The 27925-nt window shown below is 53.6% G+C and overlaps 1 protein-coding gene across 4 annotated transcripts in view; it reads left to right on the forward strand.

Moving 5' to 3' along the window:
• ZBTB16 (zinc finger and BTB domain containing 16) overlaps window positions 1–27925 on the forward strand; it is a 192317-nt gene that overhangs the window by 784 nt on the left and 163608 nt on the right. Inside the window, exons 1-3 of one of the 4 annotated variants that reach the window (XM_011286357.4) lie at window positions 32–358; window positions 2427–2493; window positions 3309–4666. In XM_011286357.4, the coding sequence (XP_011284659.1) occupies window positions 3399–4666 (1268 nt within the window). In that variant the 5' untranslated portion in view covers window positions 32–358; window positions 2427–2493; window positions 3309–3398. The other 3 variants (XM_011286356.3, XM_011286359.4, XM_011286360.4) reach the window with 3 other exon arrangements.

A 27925-nucleotide genomic window follows, 5' to 3' on the forward strand; every position in this document is an offset into this window, starting at 1 on the left:
GGGCGGGCTGAGCCCGGGGACGGCGCGGGAGGGGGGAGGGAAGGGGGGGCAGCTGTGGGCAGCGAGCCGGGTTCGGCCGCCAGCACTAAAGATGGAGAGGCGCCGGGGCCTCGCAGGGGAGGGGGCTCGGCGTTGACGTGGGACGCGGCGGAGGCGCCGCAGCCGGTGGTGATTTGCTAACCTCGCAGCAGAGAGGAGTTGAGGGCGATGAGAGCGGGTACTGCGAACTGCCGGGCGATGCCGCCGCTGCCGCCGTGATACCGAGAGCAACAGTTCCCAGCAACACCCTTCCCCGACACAGGCACACCCCCCCCCCAAGAGGCACGCACACCCACCCCCAGCGCCCGGCTCGGCAGCGGTGAGTGAGGGGCCCGGGAGGGGCGCACCGCCCAGCCGTAGGCGCGCGCCGGGGCGCCCCGGGGCTGGAGAGGTCCGAGGGGCGCGCTCCCTTCGGCCACTCGGCCGCTGGGCTCGTGCCTTATTTTATTTGGTTTGTTCCTTTCCTGCGGCGGCAGCCGTCGCCACCGCCGGTTGGGGGTCGGCTAGAAGTGGAGCCCCGGCTGTCAGCTTGGGCGCAGCTGCCTCCCCGACCCTTCCGCCCTAGGGCAGGGTCGGGGCGAGAGGTGGGGGGCAGAGCGGTCTGCGGAGGCTGAGGGCGCGAGCGGAGGGTTGGGGAACCGGAGGCTTTGTACGACCAGCGGCCGGCGGAGGAGCGGGGAGCCGGTGGGTGCTCATATGTATGCGGACCGGTGCGCGGGCGCGATAGGGTTGTGGTTTATTTGTGTTTATTCGCCCGCCGGCTGGGAAGCTAGGATCCGAGGAGTGGATCTGGAGGAGGAGGGGAGCAGGACTCGGATTCACTTGGGTTTTCTTTCTCTTTGAAAAACGTGGTGGGCTTTTTTCTGGATTGGACTTGACTCCCCACCCGTTTTGGGGGGGGGGAGGGGCGGCCGTGGCGGAGTCCCAGAGGGTCTCCTGGGCTCCGGGCCCTCCTCGGCTCTCGGCAGGACCGGCCGTGGCACCGGAGCTCGCTGTGCGCCCAGCCGCGCTCGGTGGGTGCCTCGGCTCTGCACCTGATGCATTCGGGATGCGTTCCCCAACCTGGCGCGCCGGCGGCTCGCTCGCACAGCCTGTCGAACGCTCCCGCATGCGCTCGAAATGCGCACCGTCTCGCCCGCCCGCGGACCCACTGGAACGCACGGACGCGCGGTGCGGCGACTCACTGGCCCGCTCCCCGGGACGCTCGCAGCGTGCCGGGGTTGGGCGTCCTGCCTGTCGCTGCCGGGGGTCACGGCCCTGGGGCGGAGAGGGAGGGCGGGCAGATCCCTTCTCGCCTTTCCTTCCACCACAACTCGCTGTCGGGCTTTTGTGCTTCCCCTTCGCGGCGGGGCGGGTCCGCCTCCTCGCGCTCTCGCCCAGGCGTCCAGCCCGCCCGGACTCTCGCCTTTCGTCCGGCTCTCTTTTGCTTTTCCTCCTCTTTAACCCGGCTCCTTTTTTTTTTTTTTTTTTTTCTCCCCTGCCGTCCGGCTCCCCGGGAAAAGTTGCTTCCCCAACTTTGCAGAAGTCGCTTCCAAGTCTCCGTGGGGGTGGCTGGGACCGGGGGCGTGTGAGAGCGGGATCGATCCCCAGAGCTCCTGCGGGTTAGCGCCGGCGTTCCCTCGCGCCGCCGCGCTGGGCGCTGCAGCCAGCGCCCGCACAACCGCGGGCGCCGAGCCCTGGGTGGGGGTCGGCTGACCGAGAGCACCCCGATTGCTCGCAGAACTTAGGGCGCTTGCTTTGGGGAAGGAATTCGGGTAGCTCAGCTTCCATTCTTTCCATCGCCCGTCCTAGTCCTCCGAAGCCCTTAGGTCTGCAGGAAGGCGCACGGTGGCAAGGCGCCGGTGAGTGGCAGTTCCACTCTCGACGGCCTTACTCCCCACCCCATGGAGGGCAGCAAAAGCGTCTTTACTAGCCGTCTTGTTAACCCTTTCTGCGTGAGATTTCTGGCTCCGGAGCCAATAGGGCTCCTTTTGGGGGCGGAGGCAAACAGCATGTGAAGAGCCAGGGAGAGCCTGTGCTGTGCTTCCAGTTGGTTTCACTGCAGTGTTGGCCTTGGCGAGGCATAGACTGAGGGACACCTGGATCTGGGTGAGGTCTTCCTAACACTTTAAGCCGGTTAGGGAGTCCCAGAGCCCTGTTACTGACCCAAAAGGAGGCTTTGGGAGAGGCCTTTGTCTCCCAGCCTGCCCTCTTTTCATACCGGTAGTAACTCACGTAGTAGATGGTGGTGCCAGAATCACTTCTGGTGCCTTCATGCAGCGTCCAGCATCAATTGGTGTTCTGGGCACAGGACCTGGGAGTCTCTGGACACACTTGGAGTTCACGTACTTTGCACGTGCACTCCTGGCTATAGGGGTGCACATTTCCTATGATCTCTCTCTCTCTAGGTCTTTCGTGACCCATTTTCCCACGTTTTGTAGATCCTCTCGTCCACTCGGCACCTGTGGGCAGGAGGTAGGTGCGGCATCTCTTATGAGTATGTGCACAGGCACAGTGCAGGTTTCGGATTGCGTCTGCAGTAGCTCTGAGGCACCTACGGGTGGGAGTAAGCCAGGCTAGTGTGGGGTGTGCGTGTGTGTGTGTTCCTGTTGTTGCCTAAGGAGGGGGTCAGGGTGGAGGTGTGTCTATCCCTTGCAGCCCTGAGAAGAGAGGAAGGTCAGAGGCCTAGGAGGCATTGGCTGGCCGTGAGATGGGCCAGCAGAGAGCCCTTGCTTGCGGATTTGTGGGGGCCGGGACTATAGGCTGCCGGCTCCAGGTGGGCCTGTCCGTGTTCCTCCCGCTGCCACAGTGAGGCAGGATTTAGAAAAACTTTGTTTAGAAGATGAGGTTTACTGCACAGGGGGTTCAGAGTAAGATTGGTCACTTTAGTTGGCCGAAGGAAGGGGTCAATCTCTGCACTGGGCACTTCCTCCTAATGCACATTGCCCACGTGCAGGAGCCCCTCGCTCTCCCATGCAAAGCAAGCCCAGGACTCCTAGGACTTTGTCTCAGCTCATCTAACAGATGTCACAGAGCAGCGAATGAAGCAGATGCTGTGGCAGAACCTGGGCTTTACCCTCTTCGTACCCGGGCTTGTAAAGGCAGATGTGCAGAGTTCTAGGAAGCTTCCTCCCCTTCTTTCCGTTAAATTCACCAAGGCTGTCTCAAGGTGGGGGGGGGGTGCTTATGGGGGTTCTGTGTTGAGTTGTTAACTTTGAAGGACGCTAACTAATCTGTGTTTCGTTCTCTGGTTTCTTTTCTCATCCCTCCACCCGCCCCGTCCCCTCCAGCCCTCTCGGTTGGCCCAGGAAACCCACCCAGCCCCGTCACGCAGAGCCAGGAAGGAAAGAGAGCCTCATGCCTGAGCCGAGGGGAGCACCATGGATCTGACAAAGATGGGCATGATCCAGCTGCAGAACCCCAGCCACCCCACGGGGCTCCTGTGCAAGGCCAACCAGATGCGTCTGGCCGGGACGCTGTGCGATGTGGTCATCATGGTGGACAGCCAGGAGTTCCATGCCCACCGGACCGTGCTGGCCTGCACCAGCAAGATGTTTGAGATCCTCTTCCACCGCAACAGCCAGCACTATACTCTGGACTTCCTCTCGCCAAAGACCTTCCAGCAGATTCTGGAGTATGCGTACACGGCCACACTGCAAGCCAAGGCGGAGGACCTGGATGACCTACTGTATGCAGCCGAGATCCTAGAGATCGAGTACCTGGAGGAGCAGTGCCTGAAGATCCTGGAGACCATCCAGGCCTCAGACGACAATGACACGGAGGCCACCATGGCGGACGGCGCGGCCGAGGAGGAGGAGGACCGCAAAGCTCGGTACCTCAAGAACATCTTCATCTCGAAGCATTCCAGCGAGGGGAGTGGGTACGCCAGTGTGGCTGCTCAGAGCCTCCCTGGACCCATGGTGGACCAGAGCCCTTCCGTCTCCAGCTCATTTGGTCTCTCGGCCATGAGTCCCACCAAGGCTGCGGTGGACAGTTTGATGACCATAGGACAGTCTCTCCTGCAGGGAACTCTTCAGCCTCCCGCAGGGCCTGAGGAGCCAGCTCTGGCCGGGGGTGGCAGGCACGGTGGGGTGGCCGAGGTGAAGACGGAGATGATGCAGGTGGATGAGGTGCCCGGCCAGGACAGCCCTGGGGCCACCGAGTCCAGCATGGTGGGCGCGGTCGGGGACAAGGTTGAGGAGAGGAGCAAAGAAGGGCCCGGGACCCCAACTCGCAGCAGCGTCATCACCAGCGCTCGGGAGCTGCATTATGGGCGCGAGGAGAGCGCCGAGCAGCTGCCGCCCCCGGTCGAGGCTGCCCAGGGTCCCCCCGGCCGACCGGAGCACCCTGCGCCCCCGGCCGAGAAACATCTGGGCATCTATTCTGTGTTGCCCAACCACAAGGCCGACGCCGTGCTGAGCATGCCGTCTTCAGTGACTTCTGGCCTCCACGTGCAGCCTGCCCTGGCCGTGTCCATGGACTTCAGCACCTACGGGGGGCTGCTGCCCCAGGGCTTCATCCAGAGGGAGCTGTTCAGCAAGCTGGGGGAGCTGGCTGTGGGCATGAAGTCGGAGAGCCGGACCATCGGGGAGCAGTGCAGTGTGTGTGGGGTGGAGCTTCCTGACAACGAGGCCGTGGAACAGCACAGGTAGGGCCCTCTGTAGCCCCGCAGCCCGCAGCCCAGCCCCGGGCTTCTAGCTCCCGACACCCTGCTTTTGTGCCTTCATGCCCAGCTACTCCCTAGCCCTGGGGCCTGGCCCCTTGTCCTCCGTGCTCTTTGTGAAAAGACACTTAGTTTCTAAGTCCCAGGGGGTGGGGGGATGGAGGGAGGGAGGGGAGGGCACAGTCTCAAATGTGGTGAGAGGGGCCTTGGGTGTTTCCTAAGTGTTGGGGATCTCACGGGCCCAGACTCTTACCAGGCTCTTTCCTCTCCTTTTGCTTCCGGGCTCCTTTTTGATTTTTCTCCTGTTGGGTCTGGTCCCCTTTGCCTGGAGTGACTGATAAACTGGAGGAAGAGGAGAAGTGGGATTGGGGGAGAAGGTCTCCCATGGCCTGGATCTGGCCACGTTGTTGGGTTTCAGCCACATAGGTCCCCAGGTCCCCAGACTATGGTCCCCACAGCTCCGGAGTGTGGGGAGGGCACGGGGCGGGGGCTGGATGCTACGTAAACCATGTGAGCCATGCCTGGTGAACGTTTCTCACCAGGGATGTTGTTTCCTTTCCCTGCTCATTCTCTGCCCTTTGCCAGCACATTTAGAGGGAGTTGATTTAAATTCAAGAAGGAAGGATGGGTATGAGAGTCTTGGTTTTGCAGCCAGCCGTCTTACTCCTATCCCATCTCTGCTCACATTGAATGGAATGCGACTTCAGGCTGGCATTGGCTGCCCTCTGGCTCCTGTCACTTTCTCTATGAAATGACCATACGTTGAGCTTTTATGACCTGCCTGGTTCAATGCTAAATGCTTTACGTGGAGTCACATTTTTGTTACAGCAGTCCCCTGAGGTGGGGATGTTCTTCTTTCATGTAGGAGGATGCTAAGACCTTTTCCCAGAGTCACACAGAGTAAGAGACAGGGTTGGATTCGAATTCAGGTCTTAGCCTCCTTGTACTTTGCTGCCTCTTGGAGTCGCTCCGTGCTGAAGAGGGTGTTGTCTACAGAACACAGGGTTTTGAGAATTGCTCACGAGTAGAGTAAACATGGGCAGGATCAGTAGTGGGTTTGGTTTTCACTTGCACCTGCTGTGATGATATATCCATCATTTTATCCTCTGGTCCCTGGGTCAGGTGAATAGTGTCACGAAATCCAGTTTGGTGGTCATCCATGGTAACATTTCCTACACACCCTCTTGCCCGCTGTTGGGCTGATCTGGGGTGGGTTCTTGAGCAACCGTCTTCCCCCACCCATTCCTTGTTGCTCTGTTGCCCATTCAGGTACGGGAGGGCATATGAGTGAGAGGGTATGGGGGCCGGGCAGGCACCTGGGGGTCAGCGATTACCCGACACCAGCCGGAACCTGCTCCCACGCCTCTGCTTGATCCGTGGCTCTGAGACCTACCTTGTGGAAAGTGCCGCTGAACCAACCGTAGCCGAGTTTTTCCGGTGGGTGCGAAAAATAACCGCCGCTGAGTGTATCTTCTCGATGCTTGCACCACCCAGAAATAGACCGAGGATGTGTTAGTGTCTGCTCAAACTTTCCTAGAGAGGAAACCCCCCTCCCCAAACTTGACCAGATAGATTTCTCATCTTCTCCGGATGTCGATTATTTCAGATAGGTGTGATGAGAAACGGGGCCTGGTGGAAAGTTCTTTTGGGTCTGGCTCTCCTCTGGTCCTGATGGCGTCTTTTTCTGGGAGGGCCACAGGAAGATCCCACTCTCCCAGGAGGTCCGTCCAGGCTCCCATTCTGTGGGACCCTCTGTCCTCTTGGGGAGAGGCGGAGGCCTGGCTGTGGACCTAGCCGCATCTCGCCGGGAGAGCGTGGGATAGTTATGTAACCTTTCCGAGTTTTGTTTTATTCTTAAAAATGGAGATGGTCTGCACAGTGTGGGGCTGAATTGACGAAGGAACATCTAGAAATCCCCAGAGCAGTGAGTGACACTGTGTGCTGGTGACGGACCGACCTGCTGGTCCCCCATCTTGTTCAGGTCTCCACATTGCCTCCCTTGGCTTCTAGAATTCTAGAGTGTAGTATCCACAGCGCTGCCTTCCACTGGGGCTGTGCTGGCCGCAAGGCGGTGCAGAGAATGTCCCTGTCCCTGGGAACTTATGACGGCGAGGCACTGGTCAGGGATCCTCAGCTGTGGGCTGCTGACACGGCAAATGGGCTTTTGACTGAGGGTGGAAAGGAAGTTGGTGCAGCCTGAGAAACTAGAGCTGAGGACAGTGCCCCAGGTAGAAAGCTGTGAGGACTGAAGAAAGCGGGAAGGGGAGAAAATGTTCCTGCGGCTTCTAGGCCCTTGCTCCCCCTAGCCGCCCGTTGGCTCCTGATGAGATGTACTTTGGGGGAGGCTTTTCCTCTCTCCCTCCAAGCTCCTGGGTGCGGGTGCTACTTTCCTGTTTCTCACAACCACTAGTACAAACAAGAGAACGAGACAAAACAATGGGAGGGGGAGGTTTGGTTGGGAGGCTGTGCAATTGACTGGAAACATAGCAGTGATGAACGTGACAAAGTAGCAAGCGACAGGTTTTATTTTATTTTACTTCTAAGCCAAAGACTAAAGTGTTGCTGAAGGTTGAGTACCCAGCAGTTAACTGTTGCCTGTATGCTGCGGTGGTCGGTGGTCGTGAAGGGCATGGAGAGGCAGGAGGTGGGGTGGGCTGGGAAGTGGTGCAGGAGGGAGAGAGCCTGGTGTGAATCCTGCCACTAGGGTCCCTCCGTCCCAGGCTGATGAGAGAGAGCCTGTTGGCGCGACTCGCGCAGACAGAACAGCGAAGTCGTAGTCCCTGCAATGGGTCCCTGCGCAGGCAGTATCCTTTGTAGTCACAGGCTGATGGAGAGACTGGACAAAGACACTCCTTCCGTAAATTAAATGGGGCTTACTTACCTGGAGGATCCAGAAGGGCAGCACGCCCAAAGACCAGCAGCATTCTCTGGGCAGATGCAGGAGAAAGGTCTGGATACTACAACCTCCTCCACTGTGCTCACATCACAGGGGATGGTATCTGAGGGAGGCAGGGTCACAGCACGCTTCTGGAAGATTGGGATTGGCCTGCCCTCTATGTTCATCTCTCTCCTTTCTCTCTCTGTCTCTGAAGGGCTGGAGCTGTTCTGCGTGAAGGCTTATCTGGATCTGATGTAGGCATCAGCTCACCTGGGCCAGGTGCACCTACTCTTTCTCAGAGTTCTATACCCGTGTTGATAAGATTACAGGGGGCAGTGTGGTCGACTTAGGTGTGAACCCAGGCTTCATTCGTAGCCCTCAGCCTCCCCAGGCTCCCACAGCCTTCTCTGAATATGTTTCTGAATCGAGTGCTGCAGAATCAGAGTGCGGGGTCTGGTTTGCCAGGGGCCTCTGGACCTTCTACAGCAGACCCTTAGACCAGCTAGAGGGGATCTCTTGCACGTGCACAGAAGGAACTCCAGCCTGGGTCTCGAAGAGATGCTCAGGAAACACAAGAAGTGATCTCAGCCAGCTCCCTGGACTTGTGTGTGCAGCCCTTCCCGGAGGCTTCTTGGGGCCAGCTCTAGGGTGCATGAGCCACATAGTTGAGATGACAGATTTGGCCTGGCTCTTTGCCTCGGTCTGTCTCAGGTGACCAGTTGTTCTGTTTTCAGTGGTTGACCATGTGGAGGGCCAGCAGCTGTTGACCTTGGTTCCGGCCACTTTGGGGAGTTTAGCGGTTGCCTTTAACTCTTGGTCGCCTTTCATCCTTCTGCCGGTGCTTCAGGCACCTCTGAGGTCACACCAAACTCTGCTGGTGACGCAGCCATAATACTAACCGTGTCGTTTATCAGCTGTAGCACTTTCTTCTTTGCAAAGCACTTTTAATGATTTTCTCAGCCCCACAGCCTCCCCTAAGTGGGTACAGGTCCGTCATTCCATATCTGTGAATGTAAAGTCAGAGAAGCCCTCATTTAGTGGCAAAACCTGATCTGAACTGATGTGAGGCTATATTTATCCCACCTACTTTGAATATTCATATGTTTTGCTGCAAAAATATTAATGTGTTTGATTACAGAGTGCTTCCCTAGACTCCTCTGGGACTGGCGAATACCATAGGACCCGTAGTACCTTTCTGAAATCTGAACAGTTTGGATTTCTGAAGCACCCAAGGGTTTTGGGTAATCTAGTGGGACTGTGGACCATTTTCAGCCCCAACTTGCAGACGAGGAAACTGAGCTTTGGAGCCAGTAAGTGACTTGGCCAAGGTCACGAAGCTATAAATGGATAGAGTCAGGAGCCCAGCTGGCCTTCTGATTCCCAGTCCTGGGTACTTTGCGCCAGGCCATATAAGCACATGGGCATTGCCGTTCTGGGTCAGATCCATCTGACCTAGTCTCTGGGTGCCAACACCATCCCGAAGATACCAGTGTCGGAGGCTGTGGCCATCTTCCTTGACGTCGATCCTAAAGGTCAGGCAGAGCCCGACTTCTCTGAGTAGCTATTTATGGTTGTTCTGTCATTCACAGATTTGCCCCAATCCTTTCTGAATCCATTTCTATTTCCGGGAAGTGGCCTTTTGGGGGATGATGACTGACTTAGCGATTATAACCTCCTGTACTCCTGGAGGTCTTCCTTTGGAGAAGTTGTTAGCTGTGAAGTTCGGAGGATGGCAGGAGGCTTCGTGGCGTTGTGCGGGGCTGGGGCGTGGACCGGGCCTCTAGCCTCTGTTCCACGGGTTTTGGCCATGAGACCACTGTTGGTCTCTCTCTCATCTGGAGGCTCATCCCTTGGTTTGTAGAACTAGGTGCTTGGATGAGCTCTTTCTGGATTGTTGAGTTCTGCCCCTTCCGTGCGTACTCACTCACATTCTCGTGAAGTCCTTTTGGCTGATTGAATTTTGCTCTGTTTTGGAATCTGGGTTGGCAGTCAGCCAGCTGAAATAGGCGGGGGTCTCTTTGATTTGATTCTGTCCGCCCTTTGTTTTTTAAAACTTTTACTCGCGTAGGGTTGCGGAGTCGTCTGGGATCTAGATGGCACTCTGGGAAATTTTGAAGACGATTTCTTCTGTTTTATTTCCAGTGGAGGCAAGTGACTGCGTCTTTCGTCTCCGTGCGAAAAGTCCCATTTACGTTTGCTGTCACTGTTGGATGGAGCTGCTAATTGCTGGAGGGAGAGGAAGAGTGTTCAGCTCAGCCACACGTTTTCCTTCTGCTTGTTCTAGGAACTCTATTTATGAATCTTTAAAATAGTGATTATCCTAAACTGTTAAAATCAAACTCCATTCACAACTCTTTCCTTTCTTGCTAATTCAGGAGGCAAACGTTTCCAATCAGTTTTAATTTTTTTTTTTTAAATAAATGACTTTAAAACCAGTCTATCTGAAAGCCCAAGGGTGAGAGCTAAGAATCTTGATAAATGAATGCAGGTGTGCCTCAGTGTGCCTGTTGGAGGGTTCCAGAACATTCCTCAATAACAGAAGGTGTTCTCAGGTTCTGTTTCAGCGGCGTTAGGTGGAAGCCGTGACTCAATGGCAGTTATTTTGGTAGAAAGAAAAATTGACCATAGCAACCCCACTGCCTTACCCTCTGATGTTTTACTCACGGTGAATGTGCGTTTTGAGCAAATCAGACTTATCTGGGCCAGAATCCTGATTTTACCGCTCACCAGCTGTGTGACCGTGGTGATGTTACCTAACCTCTCTGTGCCTATTTGCTCCCTGGGAAGAGGGGAATAATGACAGAACCTGTCCACTGCGTTGTTACAAGGATTAATCAGCAAATACACGTCAAATGCAAGGAACAGTAGCACGAAGTGAGTGTTCCCTGCATGTTTGCTGTTGTGTTTTTATTGCTGTTGTTGTGAAACGGGGCACACAGGCAGTGCAGGGTAGGAACTGTGTTTGTGTTGGGCCAGGTCCTGTTTTCCCCCTGAGGCGTTTGATAAAAACTGCGGCTCAGACACCATGTGGGGCTGATGACCGCGAGCACGTGCATTCCCCCCCCCCCCCCCCCAGAAGCTGATCTCCTTGTACCCTGGTGGCCAGGGTACTCTTTGTCCCATTGACCTGAAGCCTGATGAGTCATTCCAGTTCTCATTTAAATTTAGCTGGGCAACACTCCACCGGCCTCAGTTCCAATTGCCAGGCAGGCTCACCCAGTACCCGAGAGCCCGTGCGTGTGGCCCGCCGAGCACATCGCTGTGGTCGAGGCACAGACAAGGAGCACAGGCCCCACTTTACTGAGGGAAGGCTGGGCTTGCGGTGGCCGGGCCTTCCAGAGCTCCTCCCTGACCCCACTGCCAGTGCAGGATGCTTCTGATGGTGGGTTTGGCAAACGGCGTTTTCGGGGCTTGGTACTTACCAGGTTCTGTGCTCAGAGCATTCAGAGGCAGACTCTCACATGCTCTGGCTGCCTTGTAAGGGGGACATTAGTTGTGAATTCCCTGATGGGCAGAGGGGAGCACGAGAGGTCAATGGATGTGTCCAGGGTGGGGCCAGGGCTTGTGCTCAGGGCTTTGAGCTTCACTGTTTTTCCTATAATGTCCTGCTTGGACCGGCAGCTCCTGATGGAATCAGAAGGGAAGGAGGGATCAGGAAGGACCGGCTCTGTGTTTCCTGCAGTCGGTGACCAGGGGGCTCATCGCTCGGTCCCCTCTGGTGGCTCGCGAGGAGGAAAGTAGCGAGGGGGCTGTTTGCTTCAGAGGGTTCAGGTCTTCGGGGGTCGGGGCCACACCAGTGCCGGGAGACCTTCATCCTGCATCATCTCTTACCGACCCGGAGAGACCAGCTTCTGGTGATGGGGGCCCTTTATGCTGACTCAAAAAACAGAAAATGGGAGAGAAAAAGAAACCCACTTACAAAAATAAAAATTCCATGCTGTTAATTTCATGTCAGCATAATCAGAAACTCCCCTTTCTACTGTTTCCCCTTAAAAGCCCCAGTGTCCTTATTATGCTGGCTCAGTCTGGAAAAACTATGGTTGGGTTTTGCCTACGTGAGGGTTATCTCTGCAGCTGCAGGCAGGGGACTCGGTACTTTATCGTCAGTATGGAAACTTCGGCTGGAAACTCGCCAGAACCGGCTCGATTCTAAATTTCTAGCTGGCTGTCGACTCCGACCTCAAGACTCCCGTTTCCTTCGGCAGGAATGGATTGTGTCCAGCTTTGCAGTAGGAGGAACCCAAGTTAGCTAGGAGGAAGGACTTCCCGAAAGAGTGGGGGCATCCCTGCTCACAGAAATTTTGATGAAGAGGAGAAATTGTGGGCCAGTTAGAATTGTTTCTTAGACTTCTCCCCACTTTGGGGCCATTTACTATTGTTAGTAATTAAAAGAAAATGTTTTAAATGTTTATTTATCTATTTTTGAGAGGGGGCGAGGGGGCAGAGAGAGAGGGAGAGAGAATCCCAAGCAGGCTTTGTGCTGTCTGTGCAGATCCTGACTTGAGGCTCGGTCTCGTGAACCCTGAGATCGTGGCCTGAGCTGAAATCCAGAGTTGGATGCTTAACCGGCTGAGCCACCCAGGTGCCTCTGGCCATTTTTTATTTTTAAGTTATTATTCCTTTATTCTAAGTCTATTTGTTTATTTAAGTAATCTCTGTACCCAACACGGGACTCAAACTCATGGCCCCGAGATCAAGAGTTGCACACTCGCTTTTCTGACTGAGCCAGCCAGGTGCCCCGTTTGGGCCGTTTCGATTCCCCAGAAATCATAAGTAAGGACTGGGTGTTACACGTACACAGGTCACCACCACCAGGCGAGTCAAGAGCAAGACAGACACACTGCCAGACCGCCGTGTTTGTAGGGGACAAGGTGTGACGTCAGGTAGACGTGGGTGTGAAGGTTGGTGCTCCCTTGTGAATTTGGACTGATGAATTCACCTGTCCAAATCATCAGGCTCTTCTCCTCTGAAGTGAGCTCAGTCCTCTACCTCCCAGTGCGGTTTTAAACATGTTAAACGAGGTACCAGGTAACATAAAGCACGCAGCAGGGACTCCCGTGTGGGGCCGCCTCCCTGCTTCCCGCTTCTTTTGTGACCCCAGCCTGACAAGGGGGCCGCGCTCTCGCTGAGCCCCCTGCCACCCTGGCCCAGTGTCTGCTTCTAAGTGGATTAGCTGAGGGTTGTGATCTTAATGCCATTAAACGTGTTGGCACGACTCTCTTTGCCACAGTGAGAAGCAGATGTGGCTGACCGTAACGGCCCTCGGTGATCCGTCAGGCCTGGAGTGCGGGGCGTGGGGAACATTATTAGTGTTAATTTGGGGGAGTCTTTTATGGTATTTGGGGGAAATGCGGAGGGATTGTTTGAAACGTATCTGTTTTAGCTGTCCAGCAGGTTAGATGCTGTCGGGGTCTACTGTGGCTCAACCCTCCCCTCTCCCCAACCCTTTCTTGAAATAAGGCCCCTCCCCAACCCCGAAGGCCGGGCCTGATTACTTCCAGAGTTGGAGAGACAACTTAGCAGGCTCTTGTTTCTTGCCGATGTACCTTATTAGTAGCACCTGGCATCATAACCCACTAATGGGAACCAGCGCTCTCCTCCTGCGTGGCCAGTGACAAGTAGCCCTGTCAGCCGGAGCTCGCCGTGCGAGGAAGTTCCTATTAGCTTTATGGTCAGGAGAACTTGTCCTGTTCAGGAAATGAATGTTGCCGCTAAAGGTCCGCGGCCCTGACCCTGGCTGCGTAACCTGTGCGGGCCGGGGAGACCCTGCTCAGGATGCTTGGGATTTCAGCCCCTCTCTGGTTCTTGTCATATGTAAAGAGGGAATCATTGTGGTATGTTGCAGCCTTGAACTTTTGATTTATTCAGTGAGGACGACTTAACCGTTTCCATGCCTGGATGGCTGTGCAGTGTCAGAGCTGAGCGTGTGCCTCTGTGGGTGTGTGGAGCCTGGGGGTGGGTGGAGGAGAGACCCCCAGGCACGGCTGTGCCCGGGAGGGGGGATTTCAGGGGACGATGCTTGGCTGGCTTTTGCACTGCTGTAGTGTCAGAAGTTTCTGGAACTGTTGGCTGCAGACTGGGCAGCTGGGAAGGAGGCGTTGGGTCTGCGGTTGAACCTGGGTTTGAATTTATCCTCTGCCTCTTAGAAGCTCTGTGGCTCCGGCGAGATACCTAACCACCCGCTTCCTCATATCTGAGAGGAAGTTCTAATGTGGACTTCATCGTGCTGTCCTGATCTTACCCATGGACGGTTCATTCGGGACATATACAGCCCAGGGGCGGCACGGTCTGTGGCCGGCGTTGAAAGGATGTGCCTCTTTCTTTCTCCCTCATTGTCATATTATTTAAAAAAATTTTTTTAATGTTTATTTTTGAGAGTGAGGGAGACAGAGCACGAGCAGGGGAGGGGCGGAGAGGGAGAGAGAGGGAGACACAGAGTCCGAAGCAGGCTCCAGACTCTGAGCTGTCTGCACAGAGCCCGACGCGGGGCTCAAACTCACAGACCGTGAGATCATGACCTGAGCTGAAGTCGGACGCTCAACCGACTGAGCCACCCACGTGCCCCTGTAATATTGTTTTTAAAAAAGTTGGAAAGGAGGGCCTGTCTCACCTACGGAGACTGCCTTCCTCATCACAGCCTTGGAATCAAAGAAAAATTACCTAGTTGTTTCTTCTTCTGCGTGAGAGTAACGTTTGTAAATGTGATGTTTGTGGAGAAGAGCAGGGTTTGACCTGGTTCCCGAGGGAAGTTTTGGCCTGCCTCTTTGAGAGGAGATGTTTGTGAGCCGTCTGGCAAATGGATGTGTTACTTCTGCCTTGGCCTCTGCTGCTGCTTTAGAGGACCCTGGTGACAGAGGAGTGAACCGGCCCAGGGATGATGGGCCTGTGGCGGGGAAGCGGTTGGAGATGATGCCTGCTTTTGGAAGTTTAAAGCAAATCTGTCCCATCTGTCTCTGGCATCATGGACAGTCGCTCCAGGGAAAATAAATTCTTCTCCAGTTGGCGGGCTGGGTGCAGAGAGAAAGGACGGGGAGTGGTCAGCGCATCGAGGCAGCTGATGCTGGGCGGGAGGGGGGCGGGGGGGCGGAGAGTTTGGAGATGGGGCGCTGGCCCATTTCGGGGTGTACGTGCCCACGGGAGGCAAGTTCACTCCTCCATCCTCTGCATGGAAAACCGTGCACGTCTCACGTCTCAAATAAATAGAGGCTCCTGCCCCTCCCGGAGCAGGTGAAGGCTGCTTGGAAGGTGTTTTCACGGAGTAGGGATGGGAAGTGCTCAATGCAGAAGTGAAATCGTGACAGTTGTCCCCTAAATGCTCTGCTAAATTAAGGATTTGCTAACATTTGCGAGTCTACCTCCCTGCATACCCCCACCCCCGGTCCCCTTGGCAGAAGGGATAAAGATGGGACCTAAAAACAATGTGAAACGCTGCTAAATTGAGCGCCTCTAAAAACATTTTCCTTCCCTTGAAGTTGAGTGTGGAGAGCCAGGGCTGGACTCGTGAGCGCTGCAGACCCATTTAGGGCCCGCGTGCCTGGCCTCTTTCCTCAATCTCCAGCACGATGGTTTTCACTCCCCCTCCCTCCCCTTCCTCCCTTCATAATTATCCACTCTTTTACTTTGTTGTGTCCTGACAGGTACAAGAGTGGGTTTTGTTTTTGTGAGCTGGGTCGCTGCTAAACACTCCCCAACAGCCACGTTCGACGGCTTGGGGGTAGCTGGTGTGGGCCAAACCTTGGCATCCCCTGTTGGAAAAGTGAAAAATATTTCTGTTTGCAGTTAATTTTAGTGGCAAGCAGATCATGTTAACTGGATGTAATTGCTTCCAGATATGGCCGAGGGTTTTGTGTGTTGAGATGAAGGGTCTGGTAAGTGCTCACTTCCTGTGTAAATTAGGCTGTTCCATTCAGTCTTTCATTCTGGCCAGCCCTGGATTCTGTCATTCTCCCGGTTCCCCCTCCCCAGCCTGCAGCCTGGTGTGAGAAGCAGATTGCCCTGTCCCTCTCAATGCGATTCTTTTGTCACTCGGAGCCACTCACCTCTGGGTTCTTGATGTGAGTTTGCCCTTAAAATAATGGGAAGGGTTTCAGAAGATGCCCCTTGGACCTGCTTGTTGCCAGGGAGAGACAGATCTGCAGAGCCACGGGGAGGGAGTGTCTCCTGATTGTGTGGATTATGTCTCAGAGCCCAGAACTCCCGGTTTTCCATGCATTTTTTCCCCCCTCCACCCTCTGACTCCACTCCCACCTTGGAGAATACGATTCTCTCCCTTTCTGAACAAAGCTTGTTCCAGGGGGTCTGAGGTCCCGGAGAAATGAAGTGTCTGGGGCAGGAAGGAGAAGCCTGCGGTCACAGACAGGAGATCTGTTAGACACGAAGTCGCTGCTCGTCTTTGCAGAGCAGGTTCGACCTACACACACGCACACCTGCCCCTCCCTGCCAGAAAGGGAGAGGAGAATCCATCCAGAAAACCTTCTCCAGGACCCTGCGGTTTCTAGCGTTGCACCCGGGGAGAAGTCATGTTCTCCTAAATTCCGATTTTTGTCCTGTGGCCAGTCCCCCATTCCCAGTGCTATTTGCATAAGAGGTTGCTGTTTATCTTCCTGTATCAACTCCACTGATAACCCCTGTGGTCTGTTTAACAATATATGAGGAGTAGATTACTCGATAAATGCCAGTTTTCCCAATAGGCAAAGATAAACTGTCGGGGTCAGGGTGAGGGGTGTGTGTGTTAGGAAGGAGGGACCGGGTGGGGAGCCAGGACCCTCTTTCAGATCGGGATGGAGATGTGTGAAAACACCTGACACGGGAAAACAGGTATCTTCTAAAATGCAGCCGCATGTGTCATGCGGCTTATCGGCTTCCTGCCCTCCCCTGCTTTCCTTCTCCTTCATGTGGACATGTGCAGAGTCTCTGAGAACATTCCAGTGAGTGGGTTGCCCATGCCCGTGTTAGTACAAGAGGGGAAAGGGGTAGGTGGTTTTTGCTTCTTCGGTTCCTACCCTTTCCTCCCTTAACCCTTTCTTGTTTCGGCAAGCTGTCAGCTGGTAAGCACGTTCTTCCTTGCTGACAGGGTAAATCTGAAATCTTTACCGGGTGGATTTTCCCCACCTGCCCTGCAGTTCCTTCTTCCAGCCAAGGACTCTGTTCTCGAAGAGCCTAGGTGGAAAGCAAACTTCTGACCCCATCACCTAGTCAATAAGCTGTCTGAGAGTCAGACAAAAGAGTTTGGACTGGCTGCTAAAGCCAGGAACCCAGCTGATAGCTTTGTTTTGATGTCCTTGTAATGTTTGCACATCACGGAGGGGGCTGCTTAGAGCAGGGGGTATCCGCTGGGACAGACATACCGGGAGGTTGAAAACAGCTGGCACAAAGTCCGTGCGATGCTGAAGATAGATAGAGCCCAGGAATTGCGAGGCACAGGGTGAGGTTTCCTTACTCAAGGAAGAGGCTGTCCAGGACGTGACTACGGGTGGTGTTTGTTAGGGACCGTGTGATGATGGGAGGAGCAGAGGCCTTAGGATGAGGTGTCCTGGGTGAGAACCCAGGCTCCAGAATTCACCCTGTGCCTTGAACAGGTGACTTAGCCTTTCTGAGCTCCCATTCCCTTGTTCTGTACCAAGTGAGATCAACACCTTTTAGGTGGTCGTCTGGATAGACCGTGTAAAGTGTGTAGCACAGTGGAGCTTCTTTGTAAATGGGCGCTGTTGTGCTATGAACTAGGCCCTTGAGCAGCCTGCTGTTTTGGGCCAGAGGAGAAACTATGGAGGGAATCCGTGCAATCTTTTGTTTTGGGCACTGCCGAATTGCTGAGAGTCCTAACCCTGTGCCGGCAGCCCGCAGACCAGATAATAAGCTAATGACCTAAGTGAGGTTCTGCTGCTGTTCTAAAGAAGCCTGCAGATCCAGTAAGTGATCACATAATCCTGGGATGTCGCCACAGCCCTAAACACTTTGGAAATCTTCCTTCGGAATCCTTTCCAAGGTCTGTGCCACGTTCTTTTTGCCTTGCCCTTTGGGAGAGCAGATGTGACTTTTGGAAATGGTCAAAATAATTCGATGACAGATCTGGTGAATATTGTGAGTGATGACATTGGATGACTGTGTCTGACTCTGAAGGTAGGTTCTGGAAAGAGTGTGCAGAGGGTGCTTGTCCGCTCCGCCCCAGGGTGAACGTCAGCCTCGCTTCTTAAGTGGGAGGTGAACAAGGCCAAGGGGCTAGTGATTTCCAACGGCCGTCACCGTTTGCCTGGGCCTGGGGCGGATTCCTCTTATTGCTGTGGTGTTTCTGCTTTTGTGGTTTGACCTCCTGTGAGTTTGGGGTCCCAAGAGGCACTTCTGTCATTAGAAAATGTACCACCGTCAGGATATGTAGCTTGGGGTTAGAAAGAATGCATTGGGTTTTGACACTCTAAGGGAGTAGGCCTTGGAGGCTGGTGGCCTGCATTTGCACCCAATCTCTGTTTCTTGGGAAGGCTCTAGAAGGTTAAAGGGGCTTGTGTATTAAATCCCAGCTTGGCACCTGGCCCATCCTCAGCACGCATGAGTCCCCTTCTCGAACGGTCTTATGTGCCCTGAATACCTGGAGAGTGGAGAGAGGCGTTTTCCTTTCCTCTGCCTGAGGGCCACCCCTGGGATTGTCTGTGGGACGTGGGTCTTCAGTGATCTGGCTGTGCAGAGGCCTGGTGTTCAATCCCTCAGCCTCTCTCTCTCTGCATTATTTATAGTAAACCATATTAGAACAGAGTGTTAAAGAGGAAGGATGAGTCATCCCCATTGAAACCATTGACGACATAAATGAAAGCAAAATGCTTACTATGTGTTTTGCACAGTATTTAAGGCCAGGTTGTGCTAATTTGAACACTCCCCAACTGGATCTGCGAAAAGATACATATGTGGGAAAAAATTCAGGTTTCACTGGAAGTTATTTATTGACAATCCATTTCCGTAGCTGCTTTTCCCGTTTGTTTACTTCAGGTCCATATGCAAATCACGGCCGTCATCCATCCTGATGAGGGAGACTGACTGGCTGATTCACTAGCTGAGGTTTCTTTTTTTCTTCTTGAGGGCTGAGGAATAATAGCGCGAGGGGGAATCTTGAGGGTCCCCGTTCATCCTTCTTGCCACCTGTTGAGGAAGGTACTCTTAGCACTCTACCGGCCGTACAGGTGTGGGTGGTCACAGAACGTTAGAGCTAGAAGGGCTCGTAAAATCATGTATTATCAACATGCGCATTTAGGGCAGAATAAATGGAGGTCCAGAGAGGCTCTGTGATTTGCCCAAGGCCACACAGCAAGCTAGTGGCCAAACCAGGTCTGGAAGCCATGTCTTTCATTCCCCGCCTGCTTTCACTTTGCCTTCGCAAATTTGCCTACCACTTTCCACATCTGCTCCCTGCTTCCCCCAGGGATGAGGTGAGGAGAGAATCTGACTTGAGAGCAGTTTCAAATCTTTGGATGGGCAGGGTGCTGGGTGGATTTCGGCACGGTGACTTGTCTTTTACTCATAACCTCTTTGCTGCTCAGCCTGAGTAGATTACTGTACGTGAGTCCTTTAGATTGACAGGGGATGCACTGTGTGAGGGTTTTTTAATTAATTAATTAATTTATTACAAAAAAATTTTTTTTTAATTTACATCCAAATTAGCATACAGTGCAACAGTGATTTCAGGAGTAGATTCCTTAATGCCCCTTACCCATTTAGCACATCCCCCCTCCCACAAGCCCTCCGGTAACCCTCTGTTTGTTCTCCATATTTATGAGTCTCTTCTGTTTTGTCCCCCTCCCAGTTTTTATATTATTTTTGCTTCCCTTCCCTTATGTTCCATCTGTTTTGTCTCAAAATCCTCATAGGAGTGAGGTCATATGACTTTTGTCTTTCTCTGACTAATTTCGCTTAGCATAATACCCTCCAGTTCCATCCACGTAGTTGCAGATGGCAAGATTTCATTCTTTTGATTGCCGAGTAATACTCCATTGTGTATATATACCACATCTTCTGTCTCCATTCATCCATCGATGGACATTTGGGCTCTTTCCATACTTTGGCTACCGTTGATGGTGCTGCTATAAACATGGGGGTGCATGTGTCCCTTCGAAACAGCACACCTGTAACCCCTGGATAAATACCTAGTAGTGCAATTGCTGAGTTGTAGGGTAGTTCTATTTTTCATTTTTTGAGGAACCTCCATACCGTTTTCCAGAGTGGCTGCACCAGCTTGCATTCCCACCAACAATGCAAAAGAGATCCTCTTTCTCCGCATCCTCACCAACATCTGTTATTGCCTGACTTGTTCATGTTAGCCATTCTGACAGGTGTGAGGTGGTATCTCATTGTGGGTTTGATTTGTATTTCCCTGATGATGAGTGATGTGGAGCATGTTTTCATGTGTCGGTTGGCCATCTGGATGTCTTCTTTGGAGAAGCGTCTATCCGTGTCTTTTGCCCATTTCTTCACTGGATTATTTGTTTTTTGGGTGTGGAGTTTGATAACTTCTTTATAGATTTTGGATACTAACCCTTTATCTGACAGGTCGTTTGCAAATATCTTCCTGTGTGAGGGGTTTTAAGATACAAAGATTAATAAGACATGGGACTTGCCCTTGAGAAGCAAGGCAATTATAAAATTGGAGCAGAGGCATTAAAATACTTCATTTGTTTAATTTTTTAAGTTTATTTATTTTGAGAGAGAGAGAGAGAGAGAGAGAGAGAGAGAGAGAGAGAGAGAGAGAGAGAGACAAGAGCCAGGGAGGGGCAGAAAGAGAAAGAGAGAGAGAATCCCAAGTATGCCTCACCGCCTGCGCAGAGCCTGATGCGGGGCTCAAACCCACAAACTGTGAGGCCATAACCTGAGCAGAAACCAAGGGTCAGATGCCACCCAGGCGCCCCTGAGGCATAAAATACTTTAAACATGTATGTGTGTGTTGATAACTATGATAGAAGGTAGGAAGTGGGAAGATTATATAGATCTATAGAAAAAGCAGAGGAAATTTAGAGATGAAATACCTTCTACCTGGAGGGATTCCCTTTAAAAAAATTTTTTTTTAAGTTTATCTTGAGAGAGAGAGAGGGAGATGGAGGGGCAGAGAGAGAGGGAGAGAGAGAATCCCAAGCATGCTCTGTGCTGTCAGCGCAGAGCCACATGCAGGCCTCAAGCCCATGAACCGTGAGGTCATGACCTGAGCCAAAATCAAGAGCCGGAAGCTCCACCAACTGAGCCACCTAAGTGCCCCGGGATTCACTTGTAATTGAGAAAGTCGGTTGAACACTTACTGTGTGCTGGGCACTGGGCAGGGCCCTGGGAGTTCAGTGATGAGCAGGACAGGACCTCTGCCCTTGGGGGCCTTCCTAATGAGGGAGAGATCCTCAGTCCTGTGAGAAGCTATGAAGTTAAAATTGCGAGAAGCGCTCCGATTCCCCGTAAAGTAACTTCCTTTGGCTGGAACGAGGGCGGTGGTGCTGGAAGAGGAGGTTGGGGTCAGGGGCGGGGGACTGCTCTCGCCGCCAGGCCAGGGAGGGGCAAAGGCAGCACAGCACAGAGAAGCTCAAAGAACACAGGCCGACCTGGGTGCGGACCCTCAGGCTGCCAGTTGCAAACCGTGTGATCGTGGCCACGCGCCCGAGGCTCTGTGACCCGGGGTGTTCTCACCCCTCGAGTGGGGCTGATGTGCGGGATATCGAGTGGGGTGGCCTGAGGATTGCAGATAATGCACTTAACACATCCTGCGTGGTGCCTGGGACCAGGTAGTTGCTTAGTGAATGTGACTGCCGTTTGGTTTTGGACTTCATGCTGGGGCAGTTGGGAGCCTTTGAAGGTGTTTGAGGAGGAGTGTGACACGGTGAGAGGTCTCTTCGTGGTACCTTCCACCAAAACTGTATTCTGCTGCCCCTGCTCCCTTCCTGCCCTCCGCTATGGGCCAGGAAAGCAGTTCAGGGAGTGATCCACTTGTCCTGTGGCGTCTCACACCTGGCACTCCCCCAGGATTTGATGAAACGACATGAAATGGACCTTTCCCACTACTTCTCGCTGGCTGGAGGGCCTGGGAGAGGGAGGTGGACGGAGGGGGGCCTTCAGCTGTCACGGTCAGAGGAAGTGACACCGTGAAGCTGGCCGGCCGGACTGTTATCCGTCTCTCTGGCTCTCTTTTAATAGCAACCCGAATGTGTGAAGTCAGGCTAACCGTCCCGGACCCCTCTTGCCTCCCTGATAGCAAGCGGGGAGACAGCTATCTCTCACGGGCCAGTCTCGGCTGTGGTCGTAGCACTACGCAAGGTCTGCAAACCGACGGTGGCACGGGGAGATAAGGGCTGGCGTTGTGTAACGAGGGGCACGGTCTGTTTGCCCGAGCGGCTCCTGGCCCCTGGTTAACTGCTAACCTCAACGGAGCAGCAGGCCCTTGCTTGGAAGGGCCGTTCCAGGGCCCCTCGCTGGTTCCAGTGATGCCTTTTTGTGGTTGGATAAAGGAAGCTCATGTAGGCCGCCCACAGTGCAGACACGGGCTTGGGCTACGGGTGTTTGGTTGTTTTGTTTTTCTCTTTGTCTTTCTTAAAAAAAAGAGGAGCTGAAAGGGGGGGGGCCAGTCTAGCTTGGCGCCTGCCCCGTAACCCAAAACAACATAAAACAAACAGTTCCTAAACCGAAGTTAAAATTCAACAGGCGGTAGAGATGTCCTCCTTCCTTGCTCGACAGCCACCCGCCCCCCCCCCCCCAGTCCCCCTTGAGGCCAGCTTTAAGAAATTGGGTCTTGGGGACTCTTCGGTCTTGCCTGGAAATTCCTGTCCTGGAACCTTAACACCGCAGCAGCTTTGCTAATATCTCAGCCGGTGGCTGGGTGTAGGAAACAGTGGTGGAAAGAGACTCTGTTTACCTTCTTCCTTCCACCGCCCCCAGACGCTCACTCCCCCTTCAGGACGAATAGGTAAGCCACAGTGCATAGACCCTGCCCTTTAGGGGTGGCAGAAAGCAGTGCCCTGACTCCTGGTGTTGCCCTGTCCTGATGGGGGATGGGCCAGAAGGGATTGTTGAGGCCAGCCCCCGTTCTGAGGCCGGCAGGTGCTTCCAGCCACCTCGCCTTCTCCTCAGACCCCCAGGAGAGGGATACCACTGTTTGCCGAACGGCTAATTCCATTTCCAGAGTGTGCTTAGCATCCCCTGCTAATCCTGCTCCCTAGAGTCACCGAGACTCCGAGCCATAGCCCTCGAGATAGTTGTGAGGTAGCTACAGGTGTTCCCTATTTTTACACCCTGGTTTTCCCTATACCTTGATGTCCGTCCCTCCTACCATTCTCACAGCCCTCTTTCAGATACTTCCAGATTTGTAAGTTTTACATCACTGTTGGATCTGATCACATCAGGGTGATTATATGCCGTGAAAAAACCAGATGGGTCTGACCACTCTGGAGAAGAACCAGACTTTCACCTCCATTGTTCGAGATGCTATGCCTCTATTCATATGTCCTCATTCTCCCTTCTGTGTTTCCCTGGTGTACTCTTGAAGTCATTTCCCTTGTTCTTGGCTGGCTGCTCCCAGAGATTGCAGGGATTTTTTTTTTTTTTGGTCGGGGAGGGAATGGGGGGGGTGTCAGGAATCTGGGATTGGATGGGAGATGATATCTCTTTGAATATTAGCTTGAATGAATGGTCCTTTGCAGGTTGCAGGTTGCTCCATGCCTACTGCAGGGGTCTGGCTCAGGGGTGGTCAGGGGAGGTTAGGGGAGGGAAGGTGGTGATTTAAGAGATTCAGAGGTGGTGGCTTATATTGATTAAACTTATCTGACCTGTTAGTCAGAGGCTGCCCTTCCATCCAAGTACCTAACTAACTTAAAGCAACAGAGAAATGTATAGCATTTCTTTCTTTGCATCAATTATGACTGGCAAATTCATCATTTAGAGGAGGGAAGCTTTGGAACAGAGGTCTGTGGCCAGACTTCATGCTTCCCGGGGTGGCGGGTGTTGGTGTTGGGGGGGGAGGGTTGCTGGTAGGTGAGTGATGCCAGGGTCAGGAAGGTGGCCGGGAAGCATCACCCCAGAGCCCTGTGCAGCCACACCAGGTCAGATGCCCTTGTCCCAGAGGAGCCCAAGTTAGCAATCCTAGGAACAGGCTTCATCATTCTGGATCTTCCGGGAACGTTGCTTTCTGGGTTTAAAATGTTTAGACACTGGGTTAGACACTAGGTTAAAGTATTTAGACTGCTGCTCGGGCACAGTGGCCGGTTAACGAAGGGTTAAACTCTCCATTCCCCTTCCTCCTAAAGCTAGTTACAGATCTGCCCAGGGACAGCCTGCTCTGCCTTCCTGCCTTGGTAAGCAGAGTCTGGAGGGCCTGCTGGAATGATCCATGAGTGAGGATGCTTGTCTGAATGCCAAACCCCTACCATGATGATTCTGTTCTGAAACTGTGCAGGTGTTGGAAGGTGAACAGCGTGTAATGACCCCCCCAAACCCCCCCCACCCCAGGAATTCTTCAGAATTTCCGTTTAGGGCAAAACCTCTGATAACTTGCTTTTTTATTTGCTGGTTGATCCTAGAGTGGAGGCTGTGGCCCACAGGGAACAGTACCTTTTTTATCCTGGCCCAGGGCACATACCTCAAACTGAAGGATCAGTGAACTTTGATTTTAGCTTTATGTTATGGACTCTGATATTTTTTTTCCTGTTCTATGTCTATTTCACTTAGAAATGTGAATCAAGGGGCGCCTGGTGGCTCAGTCGGTTGAGCGCCTGACTTCGGCTCAGGTCATGATCTCGTGGTTCACGGGTTTGAGCCCCGTGTTGGGCTCTGTGCTCACAGCTCAGAGCCTGGAGCCTGCTTCAGATTCTGTGCCTCCCTGTCTCTGACCCTCCCCAATTCATGCTTTGTCTCTCTCTCTTTCTCCTCAAAAATAAATAAACATTAAAACAAAATTAAAAAAAAATGTTAATCAAGACCCACTACTGGTTTGCCATCCCTAGTTTGCAGAACACCCTGATACAGTGAGGATTTAGCCATGGGTATTCAATTGAAAGAACATTTAGTGAGCACCTACTGTGTGCTAGGTGCTTTGCTAAGTGCTATTGTGGGGTGGTGCAGAGATATTAATAAATCCCTTTAAGAGTTGATATTGAAACAGAAATGACAAGCTTACGTGCATTTTGGCTGTGTGTGTGTGTGTGTGTGTGTGCGCGCGCGTGCATGTTGGTCCTTGTTCTCAATTATTATGTGAGTGGTGTGCTGGGGGAGCACAGGAGGGGAATTGAATGATTCTGATGGAAGCTTCAGGAGGGCTTCATGGAGGAGGTAGCATTTGGCCAGTCCCTGGAGGATGGCTAGGCTTTAGCCAAGTGGAGACAGGAACTCTCTTTTCTAGCTAGGAGGTGAGCCAACTGTGGCCCTGTCTGAGCGGGGGCAGGGAGCCCACACACAGGGTGGTGTGCCTAAGTGGGGGGATGGGCGTGGGAAGGGCTGGGAGACCAGGCAGGAAAAGACCATGGCATCAAAACCAGGTCATGGAGTGCTTCAAATGCCACGCTAGCAATTCTGGGCATTTGTAAAGCTTTTAGTTGGTTGGAGGTTGGAGAACTGAGATTTTAGTAGAAGACAAACGGGGGAGAGTGTGGAGAGGCAGGGGGCGGTGAGGCTGTGCAGTTACCCAGAATGCCAGGCTTCTCTGTTGTCATCCGGCCTCTGAAAATTGGGGGATGGGGGAGTGGGGTAGTCAAGAGCTTTGCAGGCATCTTGGATCGGGTGCTTGCTCTTTTCCTGAAGTTCTTTCCCATGGAATCCTGCTCACAGTCCACACCCCCACTTTGGGGGGAGAGAACGTCCTGCAGAACCCACTGTCCGCGGCATTGGATGGGAACACGTGAGACTTGGTGCACACCTGTCCTGTTTCACATTCGTGCTCTCCCTTTGCAAACATTAAGGGGCAGTGCAAACTCTGAGGAGCCAGGTGGTTTCCAGGGGAGCCCGATTTGCAATGCAGGTGTTTTCCGTTGTTGGTTTTTGCCACAACCCCCACCCCACCCCACCGCCAACCTGGGCTGTCCCTCCCTCTCTCCTGGTCTTCCTGTCCCTGCCAGCCTTCAAGACCTCCTCAAGCGAGGCTCCTCTGGGAAGTGTGGTCTTGATCTGGGCACCCCGGTGTCGCCTGTCTTGTCTCCTGTGCACCGTTTGATCATGGCTCTGCTGCCTCGTGACTGACCTGTTTGACCGTATGTTTTGTCTCCCCACCTAAACCAGCAGCACAGGTTCTGTGAGGACGGCGATGGTGGTACATCCACCCTCTCTCCCTGTACTTGCTGGCGCCGTGCCAAGCACATAATAGGTGCTCAGGAAACCGCAGCTAAGTGAGCATTGACCGCGTGCTGAGCACTAGGCTCGCCTCGACACATTGCATCCTCGGGATGCACCCTGGAGGAGGTGGGCACTAGTAAAAGGAGTACTCGGGTGCTTGCAAAATCTCCTCTCCCCAGCTTTGGACTTTAGGTTCATTTGCCCTGAGGAGCTCCTTACCCCTTCCCTTGCAGCCCTGCAGGGTAACTGCATTGATGCGCTTCTTTCAACGGTCTCTTGTGGTCTCCTGGTTCTCAAAAGCATTGTACCCTCCTGGACTCACGCACTGATCCCCTTGCCCTCCCCTCCCTGTATTTCCTGAAACTCTTTCCCTAGAGGCAGCATGGTCCCTGGAGCCCTGCAGGATCCACGTTTGAATGCTGACGTCTCCTCTTGCTGAGCGGCAAACGCTTCCGTCCTCGTGGTCTGTTTCCTCACCTGTAAAATGCTGGTAGTTTCTCTTTCTCGCTGACAGATTGTCAGGGTGTTAGTTGATGCTGAACGCGATCCTCTCATCCCATAATGTAGGTGTTTGCTAAGAAGATGTCCTTGCCGTGCCTCCTCTCTCCAGTCTCTTCCTCGGCAGTCTCGTTTCTGGGATCGCCTCTCTTGGGGTGACTTCCAGTCTTCCACCTCTGTTTTTTTGCTTGTTTTTTGGTCTTTTTTGCGTCACACGCCTTCCTTTCTAGCTGCCTCTGTGGACATCAGTTCTGACAGAAATTAGACCTTGGTGTCCTCTGTGGCTCCCACCTTTCCTGTGCCTCTCCGGCCCCATCTCCTCACTCTCACTTAACCAGATGGCTATCTGTCTCCTAAGCAGCCTTCCTGCAGAGTCCCCGCCTCTGGCCTCTGAAGCAGGACTCTGATGATGTTGCTGCCATGCTCAAAGACCTGCAGTGGCTCTCTAGTACCTCTTCTAGAGAATAGGCTAGAGCGTTCCTAGCTTGGTGTTCAGAGCCGTCACAGATCCTGGGTTCCAGCCACAACTCCGCCCCTCCGCCCTTCTGAGGATGGACCCCCCCCCCCCCCCCCCCCCCCCCCCCCCCCCCGCCGTCAAGGGCAGGGACCATCTTTTATGTCTGTGTTAGCACCTTTTAGTCCATTATCCGTGCATGGCCGCTCCGTACCTTTTGCTTCTTTCTTTTCTTCTCTTGCCCTTTCCCTCTCCACGCGTCGCGGCAAGCCCAGAGCTTTTAAGCTGCAGTGTGGATGCTCTCTCCTTCCTTGATACATTCCGCCGGTTGGAAAGACCGTGTCCTCCGTCCTCGGAACTCCCATGCCTGAAGAGGTGTAGATAAAACCTGATCTTTCGTCAGTGCTGCTCCTTTTGACTTCTCCCCCAAGACGCTCTTGAGCGTTTGTGGGCGGGATCTGAGTCCTGTCCGGTAACACGACCATCTGCTTTGTACTCCTTCCTCCCCAGGGTCCTTCGTGGTGCCCAGCACGTGGTAGCTGTTCCGTACATCCCGTTGGCTTCGTGAACTGGAGGTCGTGTGGTGAACAGCGGTGCTTCCGGGATGCAGGGGTGGGCTGAACTTTCTGTCTCTGCGGTGTGGCGCTCAAGGGTTAACCACCTGAGCGAAGCTCGTAGCGAGGGGGGAGCAGGACGGCAGGCCCAGGCTCAGGTGTCATCAAAGCAGAACTATCTTTCTTTTGGAGCTTTTCTTTTTCAGTCCTTCTTTCTTTTTTTCTTTCTTTCTTTTTTTTTTTTGATCAGTGGAAAATTTGTCCTAATTGGCATCTTTATTACGGCAGGAATAGGCCAGGCAGGCGTGAAGGGCTGGGAGAGTGTGAACACTGTGTGAAGGGAGGTGGCCGGGGGCTGCACACACAATGCCTGATTGTGCAGGCACAGGCATTAATGTCCCGCGCCTGTGTTTACCCACCAGGTGACAACGAGCAGGCCAGCCAGGGCCGAGGACCGTGAGCCCCGGCAGCTGGATCCTCTTTCCCCTTCCCTCGCCCTCCGGCGCTGCTGTCTAGGACCCACCCGACTGGGCCACATCCCAGCGGGAAGCAGTCTTTGAGGAAAAGCTGGGGGGCGCTGTGCTGGGCAG

This window comes from Felis catus, chromosome D1 (genome assembly GCF_018350175.1).
Source record: "Felis catus isolate Fca126 chromosome D1, F.catus_Fca126_mat1.0, whole genome shotgun sequence".
In the NCBI taxonomy this organism is placed as follows: Eukaryota; Metazoa; Chordata; class Mammalia; order Carnivora; family Felidae; genus Felis; species Felis catus.